The 21426-nt window shown below is 41.2% G+C and overlaps 1 protein-coding gene across 1 annotated transcript in view; it reads right to left on the reverse strand.

Moving 5' to 3' along the window:
• Positions 1-21426, reverse strand: part of CDH11 (cadherin 11, type 2, OB-cadherin (osteoblast)) — a 220599-nt gene that overhangs the window by 22388 nt on the left and 176785 nt on the right. The window contains exons 9-11 of the mRNA XM_006863584.1: positions 14810-14946; positions 11103-11236; positions 10770-10887 (exon numbers count right to left, since the gene is read on the reverse strand). Of these exons, the coding sequence (XP_006863646.1) occupies positions 10770-10887; positions 11103-11236; positions 14810-14946 (389 nt within the window). The remainder of the gene's footprint in view (positions 1-10769; positions 10888-11102; positions 11237-14809; positions 14947-21426) is intronic.

A 21426-nucleotide genomic window follows, 5' to 3' on the forward strand; every position in this document is an offset into this window, starting at 1 on the left:
GTGACCCTGTCTAAGGTTTTCCAAGGAGCAGCTGGTGGGTTTAAAAGTGATATATATATATATTTAAAAATAGTCACTTAGAAAACATTATTTAAAAAGCACAACACATCTAGAATATAAATTAGCTAGCCATAAACTTGACAAGAAATGCCTAGTATAAAAATGAAGAAAAACACCAAACAGCTCCGATGGTAATAAGAAGAGAATCGAACGATTCAGTGGAAGGTCAGATCATCCTTCTTGACAAAACAATTTTTTTTTTAATTAGCTCTTAATTTAATGTATATATTTAAGTTTAATTCAATATCATTTCAAAAGCTACTTATCAGTCACCTGAAAAATGATTCTAAATTGTATCTGGAGAAACAGAGAAACACAAATAGTTATCAAACTTAAGATTAATAAGACTCAAATAATGCACAGAAAACAGTTGTCAGATTTTCACGTATACATGTTTACAACCATCAGCGAAAAGTAAAGTACATACTGATGTATGAAAAAAAATCTAATTGTATATAAAGTAGAAGATAGAGAGGAGCCTCTGTGGCACTGTAGTTTAAGCACTGGCCTGCTAACCACAAGGTTGGTGGTTCAAATCCACCAGCTGCTCCTCCAGAGAAAGAGGAGGCTGTCTGACAGTCCCATAAAGATGTGTAGTCTCAGAAACCCTGAGGAGCAATTCTGTTGCCACCTAAGGTTGCTCTGAGTTGGAATGGACTCAGTAATAGTGGGTGGGTGGGTAGAAGACAACAAAGTGTTACAAAACACTTCGAAATAATGATCATAAATGATATTTAGAAAATAGCCAACAAATGGGGGAAGTGGTATACTTATTTCATATGAATAAAATATTGAGATGGAAAAAAAAGCATAAGTAAATATTGATATCAATTTGAGGTGCAGTAAATCTTGCTAAGAAAAATATTAAATGTAAAACAACAGTGACACAAAAATACAGCAATGACAATAATTAAGAACACAGCATAATTGAAACCCAAATGACACTGGGGAGACACAAGCCACAAGTATGATTGAAACCCACCCAGTGGCTCCCTGGGCTAAAGACCAGGAGATCTGCTCCCCATAAAGACGGCAGTCTAGGACACTCGACAGGTAGTTTACTTTGTCACATGGGGTAGCTGCTGCTATTAAGCACTGTCCAGTTGGTTCCGAATCATAGCATCCTTGCACAGGATTTTCAAATTGCGGTAGTTTTGAGCCACTGACCTACCTGGTATTTAGCATTCCAATGCTTATTCTCAGTGCCACAACAACGTGAGTCCAAAACAGACTCAACAACACACAACAACAAGAGAGTTCACAGGTAGTTGTTGTTGTTAAGTGCCCTCAATTGGTTCTGACTCATAGCAACCCTGTATAGGGTTTCCAAGGCTGTTAATCTTTACATGAGTAGAAAGTCTCATCTTTCTCTTGAGGAGTGGCCACTGGGTTTGAACTTCAGAACTTGCAGTTAGAAGTCCAGTGTGTATCCTACAACACACCTGGAATTCCCTAAGGTCAAAGATTAGCATAAAAAATGAAGCGACTTTATGAATCAATTGCAAAATGGATGGATATACAATTTAAATACGGGCAAAGAACATAAATATTTAATTCATGAAAGCAAAAGAAGTAATAATTATAATAAAAATCCATTGCGAGTGCAGTGGCTCCATGCAATAAGCACTGGGCTGTGAACCACAAGATCCCCAGTTCAAATCCACCAGCTGCTCCATGGGAGAGAGATGAGGTTTTCTGTTCCTTCGAAGAAGTAAAACCTTGGAAACCCTAAAGAGTCACTATGAGTCAGAACCAATTTGATGACACTTAATAACAACCACCCTAGCCATTAGTGAAAAAATTTGATATTTAAGAGTATGATTTTATTTCACTTAATCTGTCAATGATCACAAATAATAATATCTAAAATTGGCATGAGTATGAGAAAATGAGAACTTTCCTATTTTAATGCTGGAATTACAAATTGGTATAATATCTCTGATTGGCAGTTTGCCATTAAATATTAAAAGCTTTTTGTCACAAGTAGATATATGCACACCAATGTTTATCACTGCACTATTTATAATAGCAAAAAGATGGAGACAGCCTAAGTGTCCATCAATAGAAGAATGGATAAACAAACTTTGGTACATACACGATGGAATACTATGCTACTTTGAAGAATAGCAATGAAGCTGCAAATCACCGAATAACATGAATGAACCTTAAGGACATTGGTGTTGTTACTGTTGTTATGTGCTGTGGCGTTAGTTCTGACTCATAGTGACCCTGCATAGGGTTTCTGAGGTTGTAAATGTTTACGGGAGCAGAAAGCCTCAACAGCTGGTAGTTTCGAACTACTGACCTTGAGGTTAGCAACCTGACTCATAAACACTACACGATCAGAGCTCCTTTTGAGGACATTATATGCTGAGTGAAATTAGTCAATTACAAAAAGACAAATACTGCAAAAGACCGTTATTGTAAAAGCTTAAGAAAAGATATCCATACTAAAAAAAAAAAAAAGAAAAGTCCTTGTTGGTTACCAGTGGGGGGAAGTAGGGGACAGTAGCGCACCAGTTAGGGGGTAGACTCATCATAGTTCGGGTGCTGGGGAGGGCAATACACAAGAAAGGGGAAGAGAGTGGAAGGAAGAACAAGGTAGATCAGGGAACACTTAAACAGGTTTGCATGGGTTAAATGGGACAGAGGTAAACAGTAATGTATGCTCAACCTTGGAATAACAGGGCTTTGTGATACAGGGATCGAGGCATAGTCTGAATGGGTAAAAAAGAGGAAAAAATGTTACGATGCTTGACTGTCTTATGACTATTTGTTGCCCTTGCCTACTACTGTAAAAGAGACACTTGAGTGGGATCAAAAGGAATATCTAGAAACATGGTAACAGAAAGCTTGAAAACCCGTCTTCAGCCTCTTAACTGATTGGAATCCCTAATAGGGGTTCTAGAACTTGCCCAGTGACACAGGCTTCATGCGAGCCTTTGTAGTGTATAGGGCTTTCGTTGGACTCCTAAGCCCCATCTAGAACCTTCTGAGGTGGGACATTCCACTTGAAAGAACAAGCAGACTAATCTGGAGCAGCTAGAGGAACAGAAGATACATCCTGAAAGAAAGACCAGCAGGAAAAAACAAAAACAAAAATGGCTGTCTGTTTGGCTATTACAAGAACCAGCAAGCTGTTTGCTGGGGAGCCATCATGGCAAGCAATCAAATCCCTTCAGGACAAACTCCCCTCTAATAATGAAATTCAAAGGGAACACAAAAGCACTCATGTAAACTCGATGGCAACTGCATTGGTCTACATGTGAGTGGAAGTGGGGGAAAGTCAGTAATGAAGATATGAACTGAGTTCGACCACATTTCATAGACTGTTGCAGACCTTGAGATGAGACAGACAAGAGGAAAGGCTGGTCCAAAGTTTGGGAGACTTGGGAAATCCTAAGCCCATGGACACTGACCTAGCCATGGAGGGCTAGAGCTGACAGTGAAGCATCCAGCTGATATGCAGTGGGGGGTGACGCACAAGAACACCCAAACTTGCAGATAGGACCCATTTGACCTAGCTTCATGGCTTGATGATCAGAACTCGATTACAGGAAGATAAATAAATTTGATAAAGGAAGCAAGTGTAAATTGCTGCAATTTTATGAACTTGACCTGTACTTATAGGTATAATAGCTAGAAAAACCAACCAAGAAGGAAGGAGTGTTCACACCAAGGATCAAGCTAATTTCCTCAGTATACAGGGTTGATACGACGGGCAACTTAGACACTGGCTATCTAAAATAGGGGGGGGGTGGTGGTGGTAAATAAAGACACGAAATGACTGTCTTACACATTTTCAAGAGGGAGTTTAGTTTCAGAGTGTGTGTGGGAAGGTAGAATCCCCACTGAATAGTTTTCATCTTGCCCAAATGTGTCTGGTGAAAGGAGATGGGGATAGGATTTTTTTTTTTAATGTTTTATTGTGAATTATGTGATAGTTTACATGGGAGAACATTAGTTTTACATTCATTCTACTGTATATCGTTTCATTTCAATCCCCTCCATGCATCATCAACTGACCAAAGGGTATACACTACAAGCCTGCACCCCGGTCGTCAACACACAGCCCCTCTCCCTCTCTGTGTCTGAAGTCCTCAACTGCTCCATCTCTCCACATCATCGTCTCTGCCTCCATCTCAGGCATCACGGCTTCTCTGGGTAGGGTCCCGCTCTCCACTCTTCTCCACTGATGGTGCCAGGGACCTCCGCTCCTAGACTGAAAAGTTAATCACGCCCCTCCTTGCTATAAAGCATCTACCTTTACATTTCCAACCCTCACAATCAGTCGTGATAACAATTATTCACTATTGTTTTCTTTTTAGGACTCTTTTGATTCAATAGTCAGTAATTGTTATCACGACTAATTGTGATTGTCACAACTGTGAAGGTAGATGTTTTGTAACATAAAGTGCAGAGTAGTTAATCTTACATTCCCAGAACAGAGGACCCTCGGATCATCAAGGGAGAAGAGCAGAGTGGAACTTGGGACCCTAACTAGAGAAGCAGTGACACCACAGATGGAAGCAGAGGTGATGGCATGGAAAGATAGAGCATCTGAGGACTCCAGACTCATGGAAAGAGAAAGACTGTGTGCTGGTGGACAGGAATCAGGCTTGAAGAACGTGCCCTTTGGTTGTTTCAATGATAATATATTCCTGAGAGTTTTTATGTACATCCCCACTCCCCACCCCCAAAATAAACAGGGAATAGAAGCAAATACTATTAAATGATGATGCATGGAAAGGATTGTAATCATTGTAATGAACTAAAATAAGATAAGATGAGTGTAAAACTGATGTTCTCCATGTTAACTATCACTCAATTCACAATGAAAGCTTTAAAATAAAAATGTTTAATTAAATAAAAAATTTAAAACAAAAAGCTTTCTGGTCTAGCAACTTGGTCAACGAATTTATATTTAAAGAATAATTACATATTTGGCAATGAAAACAACGATCTTTTATGACAATCGTCAACTGGTACCGTAATCCATTTCAATGGAATCAAGAAGCTAATTAGAACAAGATGTTGATATACGTCTGTTGATGCTGAAAATGTGTATCACATATTAAGTGGGGAAAAAAATGGACATAAATTCCATGACCATATTCATTAAAATAAAGAAAACTATGCAATGAAAATATGAACTGTATCAGACAGCAGTAGTTATTTCTGCATAGTAAGTTACCAAGTTATTTTTATTGTTTTAAATCTCATTTCTGCTTCTTTGCATTTTCTAATTTTTCCTACAAAAATATGTACTAAATATGTAATAGAAGAAAACTCTAAAATGCTTGGTTTTAATGATTATGGTTTTAATGATTGTGGCTGTGCTTTGAATAGAAATTAAAGTCATTTGTCTTCTAGTCTAGAAGCCCTGGTGGTGACGTTGGCTAAATTTTGGGTTGCTAACTGAAAAGTCAGCTGTTGGAACTCACCGGTTTCTCCATGAGAGAAGGATAAAGTAGCAAAGATTTTAAAATAAAAGGACCCAAGCCCATGGCTATCGTAGTGTAGGACTTGTAAACCTTGTAGTTGGTAGCCCAAGGCATAACTCACTACCCCGCCAGAGCTTCCCTATAAAGATTTACAGGTTTGGAAACCTTATGGGACATGACTACTCTGTACTACAGCGATGCTATGACACGGAATGGACTGGCTGGCAGTTGGGGAGTCCTATAGGCACATTTACTCTTGGATACCATATTTATGAATTGGATTTTGGATAGTTCCTCGTCTGAGAACTATTATTTGAACACTTGAAGTAAATAAGACCATCTAAGAGAGAATTAAACAGAAAAGATACATCTATTGCACTCTGTCTTCATAATAGTGTGTGAAGTGGACCAGAAGTGGACCTTCTAATACGTGAACTTGATGTCTAGCTCCTTCATTCATTAGCACTGTGAAGAACTTGGATAAGTCACTGAAGCTTCTGATGGCTTCTCTAAATACAAAGCACATCCAGCATGGCCAAGTCCTGGGGTTGTTGGAGAAATTAGATGAAACCAGGATTCATGCTGAGAGCTTTTATAAACCAATGACAAGCCAGTGAGATGAAGATGGCTCTTTGTGTCTTTGCACTCTTCTAATCCATTATTTAGTTCTTGTGTTTTTCTGAGATGTCACAAGTCTGATACTTTCAAAGTTAATGCATTTCAAAATCGGACAGAGTAGCTCTTCACCTGCCCTAACAGCACCATTTCTGATATTAATAGTCCAAGATGGATTTAAATGTTGAAGTGTCATCTAAACTTCTACTTTCCTGCTGCCTGCTGAGTTGCTGAGCAACTTGGGTGGGAGGATGGGGCTAAAATGAAATCAAAGTCTTGTGTGCATCAAGATGGCTTTTCTTCTTCTGTTTCTAAAGATGCTGAATGCTTATGCAAAGTTTAGGCAAACACAATACTGATTATTTACATGGTATAATCACTCAAGGAGAAGTAAACACTCAAGGAGAATGAAACTGGATGCTTTTACTCAGCATGATGCAAACCATTAGCTCATGTTTTCGATGGAAAACAGTCTCAGCCAAGAAATTTGGTCACTCAGTAGGCTATTAATAGGATGTGGAATGTGATTACTCCTTTTGGATTACTTCAAATATGTAATTACTTTTAGGAGCTAGTAGAAAGAAACTCTATTAAATGATAATTATTGGACTGTATTTGCTTTAAGGTTGTGTAATAGCTGTAAACATGGGGGTTTTCATTTACTGTTTGCCATAGTTAATAAAGTCATTTTTCTTAAAAAGTAGCAATTCCTGTAAAAGTGGTACCTCAACAATTGGATTAGTCTTAGACTGGGGAGGGCAAGAGAGATGGATTGTATTGCAGGTTGACTTACCCACAGTAATAAAATCTCCTTGAAGATATTATAGATAGTTTTCCCCGAAGTAGTGATGCAAAGTAAAATACTCACAACTCCCAAGAGAACAATACGTTTCATAGAATATTTTCAGAGGTTAACAGCAACTAAATATCATTGCATGTATAAAAAGGAAAAATGCTAGACAGGTGGTGGAGACAGAGTTGAAACATTGAGAAAAGCCAAAGGAAGTCTTCTATTTGTAGGATACATAACACTATAGATAGGATGTTGCTGGCAAAATAGAATCCAAATGCAAGTGGAGAATGATGTCAATATGCAGATTAGAGTCTGTTCTCCAGTTATTTGAGAAAGTAGACAATACAAAGAAGTGATTGTTAACAGAGTCAGGAATAGGAAGAGGATATGGAATGTGTGGCTAATTGCGTCCATGAACAGCTGCCATGAGTCCAGAAGAATCGGATGGTGCCTGGTTACTATTACTACACATTTTGCTCAAAGATTCTGCAAAAGACTCTTGATCAAAAGGGGTAAAATACAGAACAGAATTTCAAATTCTCATGGACTCTAGACTTTCTGGACTTAAGGGGACTGGATGAATCTCTGAAATGAGTGCCCTGAGATAATCTTTAAAAGTGCACCCAGTAAGAACCCCTGAAATCTTTTTAGATATAACTAGACACTAATTTGATGTTGTTAAGTACCATGGAGTCGATTCTGACTCATAGTAATCCTGCACAGGGTTTCCGAGGTTGCAAGTATTTACAGGAGCAGAAAGCCTCATCTTTCTCTCGTGGAATAGCTGGTAGTTTCGAACTGCCGACCCTGAGATTAGCAGCCCGATTCATAACCACTATGCTACCAGAGCTCCACTCGTTTAGTATGACATAATGGCTATCTTGAGCATTATCTACACGGGATCAAAGTGAAGACAGCAACTAAAAAGATTAGGTACAAAGCTTAAGGGCAGTACGTTTATGTTAATGAGGGAGGAACAACTTAGAAAAGGAGACTAAGAATGGCTGCATAAATCAATGACTGTGTACATGTAGTAACTGTTGAATTGGCGTCTGTTTTCTGTGTATAATCCCAACAACAAAACAAAACAAAATAAAATACAAACAGCTTCATAACAAAGCTAAGCCACCGGAACTACAGCATCCAATTCACATCAGAGCAATTTCCACATGCCCCAGAGGGCTTTCAATGGCAGATGTTTTGGAAGCCGACTGAAAGTAGGTCTTTCTTCCTACTCAAACCTCCAACTTTACAATTAGCAGTTGAATAAGTTAACCATTTACACCATCCTGGGATACATGGGAGTCAGCCCTCCATCCAAAGAACACCAGTGGTTTCTGGACAACTGAGTAAAACATCTGACTAGGGACCAAACTAAACACGCACTTGAAACATTATGTATTGATCTGAGTATCTTCGGTATAAAAAACTAACATAAGGCTCAATTGAAACAACATAGCACTATATCAACCCAGCTTGGGATCTGGGACTAATTTGGGAACTGAGAAAATTCCATGAGTGGAGATAGGGATTCTCATGAACTCACATAAAGATATGCATACATCTTAGAAAGTACGATGACAAAAACATAATGCCACCTTGCTCAGTTCATCTCAGTAAACATTTATTAAGTATCCACTATGCGTGGTGCTGAACCCTGGTGTGGCACTGTGGGTTAATGCGCCAGACTGCAAAACCATTTGAACTGCAAGGTCAGTGGTTCAAGCTCACAAGCTGCTCCTTGGAAACCCTATACAGGGTCACTATGGGTCGGAATCGACTCAACAGCACTTAACAACAACAGCAATGTGTGGTGTTTCAGGGTAATGCACTGGGCCTCAAGGTCAGTTTGGACCTCAAGGTCAGCATTCAAACTCACCAACTGCTCCTCAGAAACCCTATACATGGTCACTATGAGTCAGAATCAACTTGATGGCATCTAACAAAAACATACACCTGGTGTGGTGTTGTAGAACAAGCACTGGAGGTTCAAACCTACTTGAAAATTGTATACAGGTCACTATGAGTCAAAACCAGTACAACAGCACATAACCACCACAACAACAACATGACCAGAGGTGTATATGTGCACCTCACTGAGAATAATTCACCTACCACAGCGGTCTGCAACTTTTAGTCTTTAAACACATTCACATGTGCACATTAGCCAAAGTCACCAGATAAAGGAGAAATCCTAGCTAACATACAAAATTAAAGAACTCCAAGTAAGGAGCTCTGGTAGCTTAGTGGTTACGAATCGGGCTGCGAACCGCAAGGTTAGCAGTTTGAAACTACCAGCTGCTCTGCGGGAGAAAGATGAGGCTTTCTGCTCCCGTAAAGATTTACAGCCTCGGAAACCCTATTCAGGGTCGCTATGGGTTGGAACCGACTTGACGGCACACAACAACAACAAGTAATTCTATCTATTCCAAAATGATGAGACTTATTTACAAAGTGAATCCAGAGTTGTTCTGTAGGATTCCTGATTGTCCGTGTTTATAACTTCCTTTACCTCCAGGTTCTCGGAGCTTCTCCACTGTGGAGAAGGAAGCAGTAGAAGAGAAAGCTTTGTTGAAGAAGTTTTAGCCCCCAGTCTCATTTGATGTTTATGTTTGATTAATAAGGACCACAACTAAATGCTCAAAGCAGCTCAAGCAATAAAGATAAAAGTAAGTTAGATTGTATCTTCCTCTAGCCAAGTGCATGGGGAGCACAGTCTTGCTTTAATTGTTCACCAGGTAGAGTGCCCAGGTTCAGGCTAGAGTCCTGGTCTCTCAGTGCCTGGGCTTAAAACTTAGCTCTTGAACTATTACTGTTGGATGCTGGGAAAGGTACTTCCTGGTTCTGTGTCTCCTTTTCCTCATCTCAGTGTGGTTGGGAACATCACATGAGCTGAGGATGGGGAGGCCCTTGTAATGGTGTTTGAACACAGCTCTTACTAGTGGTAATCTCAATATTCCTTGTAATAGTGATGAGGGATAATGATACTTGGGTTGACTTAAGATCCTAAGAGCCTGACCTCAATCACTAGGAAATCAATCAGCCTACCACCTAAGACATGGCCACATGAGGTTTAATACAAACGTGAGTATTCCGGAGACCTGTCTTTTATTACCATGTGAAATGATGGCATTTGTCTCCTGTTTCCATAGATCTGCACTGCCCTACATTAATAGAAATAGTCCCACTAAGAAGGAAGCTACAGAGCCAAACATGAAACCCATGTTTGTCCTGTGTTCTGCCACTGACCCTATCACAAAACTACATCAATCAGGGCTTATCCCACCCACAACAGCTACATCGACTCCTCTACCAGTCTAGAACCTTCTTGACCAACAGAATAAGACACTGCACAAACAATGCTTTGATTTGGGCCCTTCAAACAACCATTCTGCAACCACCTTTGGGTCTCAGCCACACTGCATTAAAATTGTGCCGGGAAGGGGAGGCCAGCTGAAAGCTTCCATTGCCTTAGGAAGCTGAGCCAGTGTCTTTTAATGCTTTACTTGATACCAATATCCATAAAGGCCTGCTTTCCCTCAAGGGTTCATCAACCTCTGAAAAAAAGAAAGACATAAATGCAGTTGTTTGCATATTGCCCCTGCAAGCTTCTCCACTTGGTTTCCCATGGCTTCCTGAATATCAAGGCCAATGAAGAAAATAGTATAGAATTAGACACACTTATTCATATGCACCAAATGAGCCAGCGTCTTAAAATAGAGGCGGCATCAGTATTTCTTGTTTGTGCTTCAGTAGGAAGGCATTATTAAGGTTAGTCAAAACACATGTTCTGCCCTATGCGAGCCATTTGTTTCCCATCTCTACTTCTCTGAGTGCATAGGAACTGTGGTACAAACCTCTGTTGTCTCGGACTGTGAAATTTGGGTTGTGAATGATTTCGGGGGGTAGACTGAAGATAAATCTTGGTCCATTGGCTGTGTCATCCTTGTCATCTGCACTAATTGTAACAATCGGCTGAAAGAGAAAGGTGGCCCATAAATAAATCATGTCGACATTGGCACATCGTTTACTCAAAATTTCCTGGATGGCGGAAAAACCCAGTTTAAAGTAGAGCACACAGTTTCAGAACAAAATGAGGGCTCTGAGACCTCTGAACTCTGTAGGGGATGCTCTCAACAACAAAATCTGCTTCCAAATGCACTGCTTGTAGCCAGGGAGAAGGGTGTTACCTGGTTGGAAAGAGGCTTTGTCTGATCGCTCTCACAGATGGAACTTTCATAAGGGGTTGCAAACTTGGGGGCATTATCGTTGACATCAAGGACCCTAATGGCCACAGGGACTTTGGCTTCCTGATGACGGTTGTCTGGAAGGAGAGAATTCCAACAGTCAATGCAGGGGAATGCCCACAGGTCCTTGGGAGAGAGGAAGCACCCGCCACCCATTTGAGCAGGACAGAGAAAGGTATTGTTGGTACAAAGGTCATCTAAAATCTGAAGTGGGCTAGGCCTATTGTAAGGAGGGCAGTCCTGGGATAAATGCAGATATTGCCCCAATAAGAAATTACAATTGATATAGGAGTACTGGTATGGTGCTGCAGTATAATGCTCTGGAACACAAGGTCAGTTTGAACCACAAGGTTGGCGGTTCAAACCCACCGTTGCGCCTCAGAAATCCTATACAGGATCGTTATGGGTTGGAACCAACTGAATGGCACTTACCAACAAGAAGAAGTAAACCAGGGGCAACTGTGGTTCAGTAGGAGAAGTCTCACCTCCCAAGTGGGAGACCCAAGTTTGATTCCTGGCTAAAGTCCCTCATGTGTATTCATAACCCATCTGTCAGTAGATGCTTGGGTGTCACTATGACACTGAACACATTTCACTGGAGCTTAGGAAGACTAGGAAGAAAGGCCTGAGGAGCTGCTAGCCAAACTCAGCCAATGAAAAGCTCTATGGATCACTATGGGTTGAATGGTCTGATGTCATTGTGCATGGGGTCCTCATGAGTCATGGGCTGACTTGGCCACAGCTAACAATACCTAACAACTTGTCCATCTCCACTGACTCAAGCTGAGATTTCATTATAAAGATTCATAAGGGAGTTGCTCACAGAGCCCAATCTATAGTGGCAGTTATTAAAGCAGTTTCAGAATCTCCTGGGAACTTGTATACAAAGTCTCAGTTGTCTTCTTTGACCTACTAAATCAGAGACTTGGGCTGTGAGGGGGTAAGAAGGGGGTGCAGTGGGCAGTCTCCATGAGACTCCAATGCATGATCAAGTTTGAGAATCACTGGTCTCTACAAAAATGTTGTTGTTGTTAGGTGCCATTGAGTTGGTTCTGACCCATAGCGACCCTGAACAAGGTTTCCAAGGCTGTAAATCTTTAAGGGAGCAGAAAACCTCATCTTTTTTCCCACGGAGCAGCTGGTGGTTTTGAACTGCTGACCTTGTGGTTTGCAGCTCGATTCATAACCACTACGCTACCAGAGCTCCTTTCTCTACACAAATCAGAACCCACAAATCTTTGTTGTAAGGATCCCAGTGCCCCTGTTTAACACAGCGCTGTGACAGGGCAGTGGGGAACCCTTCTGAAGAGAGTGATCAGCTGTCTGGCTAATTCTGTATTCAGTTCTGCCAGAGACAATGAAAACATCTCTACTTGGCTATATGTCTTGCTAAGTAGATGAGAAAATTTTATGAAGCCTATGAGAGTTGAACTCAGCAGAACGGTCTTGTCTTTCCAGGTCTGCAAGGTTTTTTTTGTTTTTGTTTTGTTTTTACTTTTGATAGGGTGGGTTCACCATTCATCAATCCTCTGTATTCAGTGAAAAATATCTGAGTTTTTTTCTGCAGTTTTCATGCTCCATAGGTTTTACTTCATATGTAAATATAGAGTAATATGTACACACATAAGAAGTCCTAGTTGTGAGTCAGGCTGCTAACCTCAAGGTCAACAATTCGAAACTACCAGCTGTTCCATGGGACAAACATGAGACTTTCGGCTTCCATAAAGATTTACAGCCTTGGCAACCCCATGAGGGTCACTATGAGTTGGAACTGACTCCAAAGTGCATAACCACCACCACCACCATGTATACACATACAGGGGCAGTGAAATCCTGAGAACCAAGATGTGTGGATTCATGCTTGCATAGAGACCAGCAAATCTCAAACGCAATTGTGTGTTGGAATCTCAAGGAGGGCTTTCTGTTCCGCACCCCCAGAGCCTCTGCTTTAGTTATATGTATGTATATAACTGGAATTCTGGGGTGGTGCTGGATAAGCACTGGACTGCTAACCTCAACGTTGGTGGTTGAAACCCACAAGCAGACCTGTACAGGGTCACTATGAGTTGGGACAGCATTTCACAGCAACAACATGTATATAATGATGGGAACGAGCCCTGTGTTAGATGCTAGGCTGCTAAACACAAAGTCAGTGGTTCAAACTCCACAGTCACCTCACAGCATGGACATGATCCTATAACATTGATGCTCTTGGAAACCCTATGAAGAGTCACTAGGATTCAGAACTGACTTGGTGGTAGTTTGTTGTTGTGTTGGTGGTTATGTGTGTGTGGAGGGGGCACAGAACCATATATACAGGGGTGGGGAGAGGCTTCAAAAAGTCTGTAGAAAAAACATTACCTTGGAATTCCATGAACTTTTTGAAACCCCTTCATATATATGTGTGTTGTTGTTGTTAAGTGGTGTGGCATCCGTTATGACTCATAGCAAACATTCTTCCTATTACTTACATAAATATAGTGGAGTCCTGGTGTGGCACTGTGGGTTAATGTATTGGTCTGCAAAGTCGATTTGAACCTCAAGGTCAGTGGTTTATCTATATGTAATATATATATATATTACATATATATATATAATGTATGTATATATTACATATATGTGTAATATGTATTCGGGATAGCTATGAGTTGTAATTGACTTCACAGTACTGAACAACAACAGACAAATATGTGCACATGCACACACATATTTAACAACACTTAACAACAACTTCTATTGTCCAAGGCTGACCCTGCATATTGTCTCTGGGGCAGCAAATCTTTATGGGACCAGAAAGTCTCATCTTTCAGTGCTTGTCCTATAGATCCACCAGCACTGCATTTGGTGGTGTTGTGGTTGTTAAGGGCCATCGAGTTGGTTCTGACTCTTAGCAACCCTGTGTAGGGTTTCTGAGAAGTGGTTGCTGGGTTTGAACTACTGACCTTGCAGTTCACAGTCCAGGGATTGCCCTACAGCACCACACAAGCACTCCATATATGTATGTATGTTGTTATTAAATGCCATCAAGTTGGTTCAGACTCACAGCAACCCTGTATAGAATTTCCAAAGAGCAGCAGCCAACCTTGTGGTTCAAACCAACCTTGTCATCCGGTGCTTTAACCAACAGCACCAATATATATAGATGTTGTTGTTAAGTGCTGTCGAGTCGATTCCGACCCATAGCGACTCTGCACAGGGTTTCCGAGGCTGTAAATCTTTACAAGAGCAAAAGGCCTCATCTTTCTTCAGCGGATCACCTGGTAGTTTCGAACTGTTGACCTTGAGATTAGGAGCCTGATTTGTAACCATTATGCTACCAGAGCTCTCTCTCTCTCTCACATACATATATGTGTGTGTTTGTGAGTGTGTGTAAGTGTACAAATATGTTGTGGTTTTTAAGTGCCATTGAGTTGGTTCCAACTCATAGCAACCCTGTATGGGGTTTCCAAGGTTGTAAATCTTTGTGAGAACAGAAAGCCTCTTCTTTCTCCCATGGAGCAATTGGTGGGCTTGAACCATCAACCTTTTGGTTCACAGTCCAGTTCACAGTTCTACAGAGCCACCAGGATCACATATATATATATATATATATACAGTTTTAAGGAATAACATTTGGTGAAATAGAATCAAAATTCTTAGTAAACACTTACGAATTTCTGCTGCAAAGACAGAGATGTTGAGCCAGGCAGTTTCCTCTCTATCCAGAGGTTTCGTTGTTTTAATAAAACCATCCTCTGGATTAATAGTGAAAAACCTGTCGAGGTCAGTGTGGCGATCGATTGAATACCTAGCAGGATGCAAATGATGCAATTAGACAAAGACATTTGAAGCAGATAAAGATTTTAATATTTTCTCCATGCTATATTTGAAGCATGTGAAAGCTGGACTATGAATAAGGAAGACTGTAGAAGAATTGATGCTTTTGGGTTATGGTGTTGGAGTAGAATATTAATATTGAAAGTGTCATGGGCTGCCAAAAGAACCAATAGATCCGTTTTGCAAGATATGCAGCCAGGGTGCTCCTTGGAGGCCAAGATGGCCAAAGTTCGTCTCTCATACTTCGGACACATTATCAGGAGGGACCAGTCACTGGAGAAGGAGGTCATGCTTGACAAGGTGGAGGGTCACAGAAAAAGAGGAAGACCGCCAACAAGATGGATTGGCTAAGTGGCAGCATTGATGGACTCAAGCGTGGCAACAATAGTGAGGTTGGCCCAGGATCAGGCAGTGTTTTGTTTTGCTGTGCATAAGGTCACTATGAATCAGTACTGACACGTTGGCACCTAACAACAACAACAACATTTGAAACAACATTTCAATTAATCACTTGAGTTAGATTTTTTTTTTTAAATCCAATTTACTTTTCAAATTTCTAGCTAAATCTTTTATAGATGTCATTTGGCCATATTGGAATTCTTTATTCCGTACAATGAATGAAAGAGCTGTTTAGCATAGTTGATTGAGAAGTGTAATAACAGTTGCATATTTACTACAATCCCCGCCATCTGAGTATTTATGAAGTTACATTTGAGAAGTGAGTTTACCTGGCTCCCAACTACTCAGAAAGTCACAAATATATCAGGTCTTTGCCAGATTTTTGCATATGAAAAATTAAATGGTTTCAAGTTCATCTAAATTTATCATCAAGGATCATTTGTGATCCTAAAAACCAGTTTTCTTCTTAGTGAAAGAAACATGCTAACTATATTTTGAGTGCGCACTTTGTCATTTTAGAGCTTTTCAGGTCGCTTGGTTCTGAATTCCAGGGCACAATATGTAAAGCTGGCGAGGCATTCATTTACTTGTCATTCTCCCCACACCTTTGGGACTTGGGGCTGTGCCACACAGGAGGGCTGCAGGTTTTAAGCCGCTCCCTCTCAGGAAGACATCTGATTCTTTTTCTAACAGCAACAACAAATCCAGAATTCTATCGGGGTGTATTTATGGCAAGTTGAGGAGGGAGATGGAAGAAAGGGATACTATATATATCGAAGTGCAGAAAGGTAGAAATACTTCCCTCCAGGGCCCTGGTGTGGCACTGTAGGAGAAGCACTAGACTGGTAACCACAAGGTCAATGGTTCGAACTCACCAGCTGCTCCTTGGAAACCTTTTACAGGGTTGTTGTTAATCAGAACTGATTCGATGGCAATTAACAACAGGATACCCAGAGTGGGTATCTGTTTTTATGAATCTGGTCAGCTTCAAAATCCTTCCCCCTTTCACTCCATCATACTTCTGAGAAGAGGAACAAATCAATGGAATCAAGCTCTCAGGGTGATTAATATGCAGTATGAACAGGATGGTCCAAGCAAGCCAGGGCAAAGGAATGAACAGAGATTTGATTTCACAGGCCTGGATCTGATGTAATTTTTCAGAAACAAATTGATAAGGAAGCTAGATCTAGGGTAGCAGAGGGAATGGGAAACCCTATGTGATGAAGAAAGCACCTAAATGACTCTCTATGGGAGGCCAGAGGAATCTTAGATAGCTTTTAAACGGAGTATCTTAGAAGGGAGACAATGAGAGACAATCAAAATAGCAGGAAGCAGTGAATAGAATCTGCCCAATGCTAATAGAACAAAGATTCAACGGGATTATGGGCTTCACAAAGCCAAGGGTGGCAGCAGCTTTCTTATTAAACTTTTAAGTATGCCATAGTACTGACAAGTTCTGGCATGGTGCTGTAGCATAAATACTGGACTGCAAGGTCGTTTGAAACACAAGGCTGGTGGTATAAACTTACTAGGGGCTTCTCAGAAACTGCATACAGGGTCACTATGAGTCGGAACCTACTCAATAAGACTTAACAAATAACTACATAGCAAGTATAAGGGAGCTCTGGTGGTGCTCCAGGATAAGCACTGGACTGCTAACCACAAGGTCAGCAGTTCAAACCCACCAGTTACTCTGCATGAGACAGATGAGGCCTTCTGCTCCCCTACAGAGCTACAGCTTTAGAAACCCTGTTTCATTCATTCATAAGAACGCTATGAGCTGGAATTGACCTGGTGGTGCTGAATTTTATAGTAAGTATGAATTCAGAAACACATTTTGCATGAATGAAAAAAGCCAATGTAGAGAAAAATAAATGAGTAGAAATGTATAGCAGACAGCAAAATAAAGAGTTAATTAGAATCAGGGAGAAGGGCCCTGTGGCAAAGAATCTAGAGTATCAACTCAATCCAATCATGTTGTGGGTGAAAGCTCTACAGGGGAGTGATGGGGAGAGAGAGGATTACCAAGGTCAAAGGCTGAGGCACTGAGAGCTCCCTCTACCTAGAAACAGATCAAAGGCCAGTGAGAACACCAGGTATAGGATTGTCTGACTCTCACTTGATTATTAAACTAAAGGCTGCCAGTTTGAACCCACCCTGTGGCACTTCTGATCTGTTTCCATATAGGTTACAGCCATGAAAACTCTATAGAGCAGTTCTACTTTGTAGCACATGGGGTTTCCATGAGTCAAAATGACTTCACAGCAATGAGATTGGTGTTGTTGATTTGAGGCATGAAAAGGTTACTGATAATGAATGAAGTAAGGGGCGAGAAGGTTTTAAGAAGGATATGGTAAACGAAAGTGTTAAATGCTACATGTCTAAGAAGGATTGATGAAATGTTCAAGCAATGAAGAGTTTGGATGAAATGCTAAGGCCTCGTCCATATGTTTAAGGACACATATTCCCTTCTAGGTAAAGCGAAGCAATCAGGACAGGAAGTAGCTTAAGAGTCTTATTGAATGAAAAGTCCTCATGCTCTTGCATATTTTGCTTGACAGTTTTAAAAACAGGGATCTAAGTGGGTGAGGGGGTTTGGTTCAAGGGCAGTATTGAACATCCTTGGACAATGATGTTATTGTTGTTGTTAAGTGCCGTTCAGTCGGTTCTGACCCATAGTGACCCTGTATAGAATTTCCAAAGAGTGGCTGGTGAGCTTGAACCACTGTCCTTGCAGTTCAAACCGACTTTGAAGTCCAGCTCATTAACCCACAGCACAACACTGATGATTGTTGTTGTTAAGTGTTGTCAAGTTGGCTCTGACCCATAGTGACCCTGTATAGGGTTTCCAAGGAGCAGCTGGTGAGCTTGAACGGCCGATCTTGCAGTTCAAATGGCTTCACAGTCTGGTGCATTAACCCACAGCCCCACACTCAAGACTCCACAGCAAAGATTGTTGTTGTTGTTAAGTGCCGTTGAGTCGGTTCCGACCCATAGCGACCCTGTACAGGGTTTCCAAGGGTGTAAATCCTTATGGGAGTAGAAAGCCTCATCTTTCTCCCGCGGAGCGGCTGGTAGTTTCGAACCGCTGACCTTAAGGTTTGCAGCCCGATTCGTAACCACTACGCTACCAGAGCAAATTGCCTATATGTTAAGAACTGCTACCATTACAATGCTGACTCTTATAACCAACGGCAGATGTGCATCCTGGAAGGCAGTGCAGTGCAAAGGAAATGAGTGGTTGTTCTATGTATTTTTGCACCACAGCTCTTCTGAAAATTGCTAGTGTACCTTGATATTCTAGGCCAAAGCTACCTCATTTAGAATTCACACTATGAACACTTTTGAGTAGTTGAAAAGTGTTCAAATGGTCCCTAGTCATTATGTAGCCCATCTTCCTGCACAGAGAGAACACAAGTATGCAAACTCTACCAGGAAATCTTTTCATTAGTGGCTGCTTCGTTAGAGTGAAAAGCTCAAAATAGAGTTGAGAGAGATCTGGGCTATAATCCAGTCTCCAGCACCTACTGGCAATGTGATTCTGAGGAAGTGACTTTGTCCCTCCACCCGTCAATATACCCATTTACTCAATGCTAGACCAGTGAAAGCCTCTGAGGGCAGCTGTGAGGATTAACCTAAATAACTGGGGGTAACAAACTGTCCAGGATTGAGACACTCAACTGTCACTCATTCCCAGCCGAGACAGTGCTCAAGGATTCAAAGACAACTGAACAACTCTTACTTCTGTCCTGTCACCATTTTCTTTGGTATAAAGGGAAAACTCTTCTGTTTGTGTCCATTTCTTTTAATACTCAGATCACCTAATTCAATTCTAGGTATCTAGGATTAAACTGGGAATCCCTAATGTGTAGGAGTCCTGGTGTGGCACTGTGGGTTAATGCACCAGACTGCAAAGCCATTTGAACTGTAAGGTCGGTGGTTCAAACTCACCAGCTGCTCCTTGGAAACCCTATACAGGGTCGCTATGGGTTGGAATCGACTCGATGGCACTTAACAATAACAACAATGTGTACTCAGTGAAATTTTGTTGAACAAATGCATGAATAAGAACTGATTACTCTTACCATGTTTCAAACTTTGTACACTCAAACACCACCAACTTGAATTTCTAAACAGAATCGGAGGCTACTTCATTTACTCATGAAATAACTATGAATTATGCATCTAGTGCTCGACTGCTTTCTCAAAGGTTGGTGGTCTATGCCCACCCAGTGGCTGTGCTGGAAACAGACCTAGCAGTCTGCCCCCATAATCATTACAGCCTAGAAAGCCCCATGGTACAGTTCTACTCTATCCGATGCAATTATTAGGAGTCAAAATGGACTCAGTAACACGTAACAATAACAACAATATTTGGGTATTCTTTAAAAGGGAGTACAGTAATGAACTAGAGCAGAGGACAGAAAACATTTTCTGTAAAGGGTCAGGTGTTATTAAGTGCCATCAAGTTAGCTCCGCTTCATAGTGACACTGTACAGGGTTTCTGAGGAGTGGCTGATGTGTTTGAAGTGTTGGCCTTGAGGTTCTTCGTGACCTTACAGTCTACTGCTTATCCTACAATGCCACACCAGGACTCCAAATACAAATAGTAAATAATTTAGGCTGTGCTGCCCATAAGATTTCTGTCACAAGTCTTCAACCCTTTCTGCTCATGTAGCATGAGAACCACAGACTATACGTAACAGATGGGTGTGACTGTGTTCCAATGAAACCTTATTGTTGCAGACCGTGTAAGACTAGTCAGAGGTTCGAGGCCCTCTATGGCTGAGTGTAACAAATGAGGCCACTGGCAGTTAATGGAAAATTGCTTTCATCTTAATATTCAGGTATATATATTAAATTAATACACTGGAGCCTTTGAAAATCCACAGATAAATGTGATATTTTCCTAAAGCAGAGACTAAAGGTTGCAAGGTTAAACCTTTCTCCAAAGGATTAACTAAAAATATCTTAGCTACTTCTCGGTTCTTTGTTCTATAGACAAAGAACCCATCCTCCCTAATCCCTTTTCCAGGTGCAGCCCATTCACCTGGGCATCTCCTGCAGAACTCTCACCTTCCCCCAACTGACCTCAGGGGCTATAGATATGTTAATTGGGCCTGAGAATCCAAGTTGCTGGCCTGGGATTCGAACCAGTGAAGTACAATGTAAAGTTACCTGAATGTCTGGAAAATTACTGATGTTAGCTGTATCCTGTTTTAGTCCCTCCCAGCTTGGTGTGAAACTCCTCCCCTAAATAAAACAGAGGCCCGAGCCTCCCCAGGCGTGCATTACTGGTTGGAAGGCATGGAGTAAAGATTGCGGTGCATTATGGGTTGGAAGGCATGCATTAAAGATTGCAGGGCAGTGAGTCGCTGCCTGCAGAGGCCATGATGCCTGTAGTCCCAAGCCTGCCCACCAGTGATGTATCCACCCTGGCTTTGGGTTGCCTCATTGTCTCCCTTCTTCTGTTTGTCTGTGTATTCTTTCGCTATCCCTATCGCCGCTGGATCTCCCCTCCTCGTGAACCAAAAACTCGTGACAACTATGTCGAGGTCAGACCCCGACACCTTATTTACAGAAATAGATGGGGAGAAAAGAATTGAAGAACTCACTCTTCCTCAAAACTTCCTATGAAATTACAGCGAGCATTATTACATGCTACTGGCATATGGGTAAGTGTCAACAACATAGAACTGAAGAGGCCAGAATTAAGACGATACATTTAAGGTCCAACTGGTTTTCAGCAAGGGTGTCAATATCATTGGGGAAAGAACAGTCTTTTCAACAAATGGTCCTGGAAGTCCAGAATATCAGCATGCTAAAGAAGAAACCTAGACTCCTGCCTCACACTATATACTGAAGTTGACTCCTAATGAATCCAAGACCCAAATGTAAAAACGGATGATACTATAAGACTCTTGAAAGAAGGTATGCAAATGGTCAATAAGCAAATGAGCACATAAATGAAACTCATCATTAGTAATTACCAAAAACACCCACTGGCATAGAGTACATTCCAACTTATTGTCCCTTCCCCCCCCCCCCCCCC

Source organism: Chrysochloris asiatica, unplaced genomic scaffold, assembly GCF_000296735.1.
Source record: "Chrysochloris asiatica unplaced genomic scaffold, ChrAsi1.0 scaffold00055, whole genome shotgun sequence".
NCBI lineage: Eukaryota > Metazoa > Chordata > Mammalia > Afrosoricida > Chrysochloridae > Chrysochloris > Chrysochloris asiatica.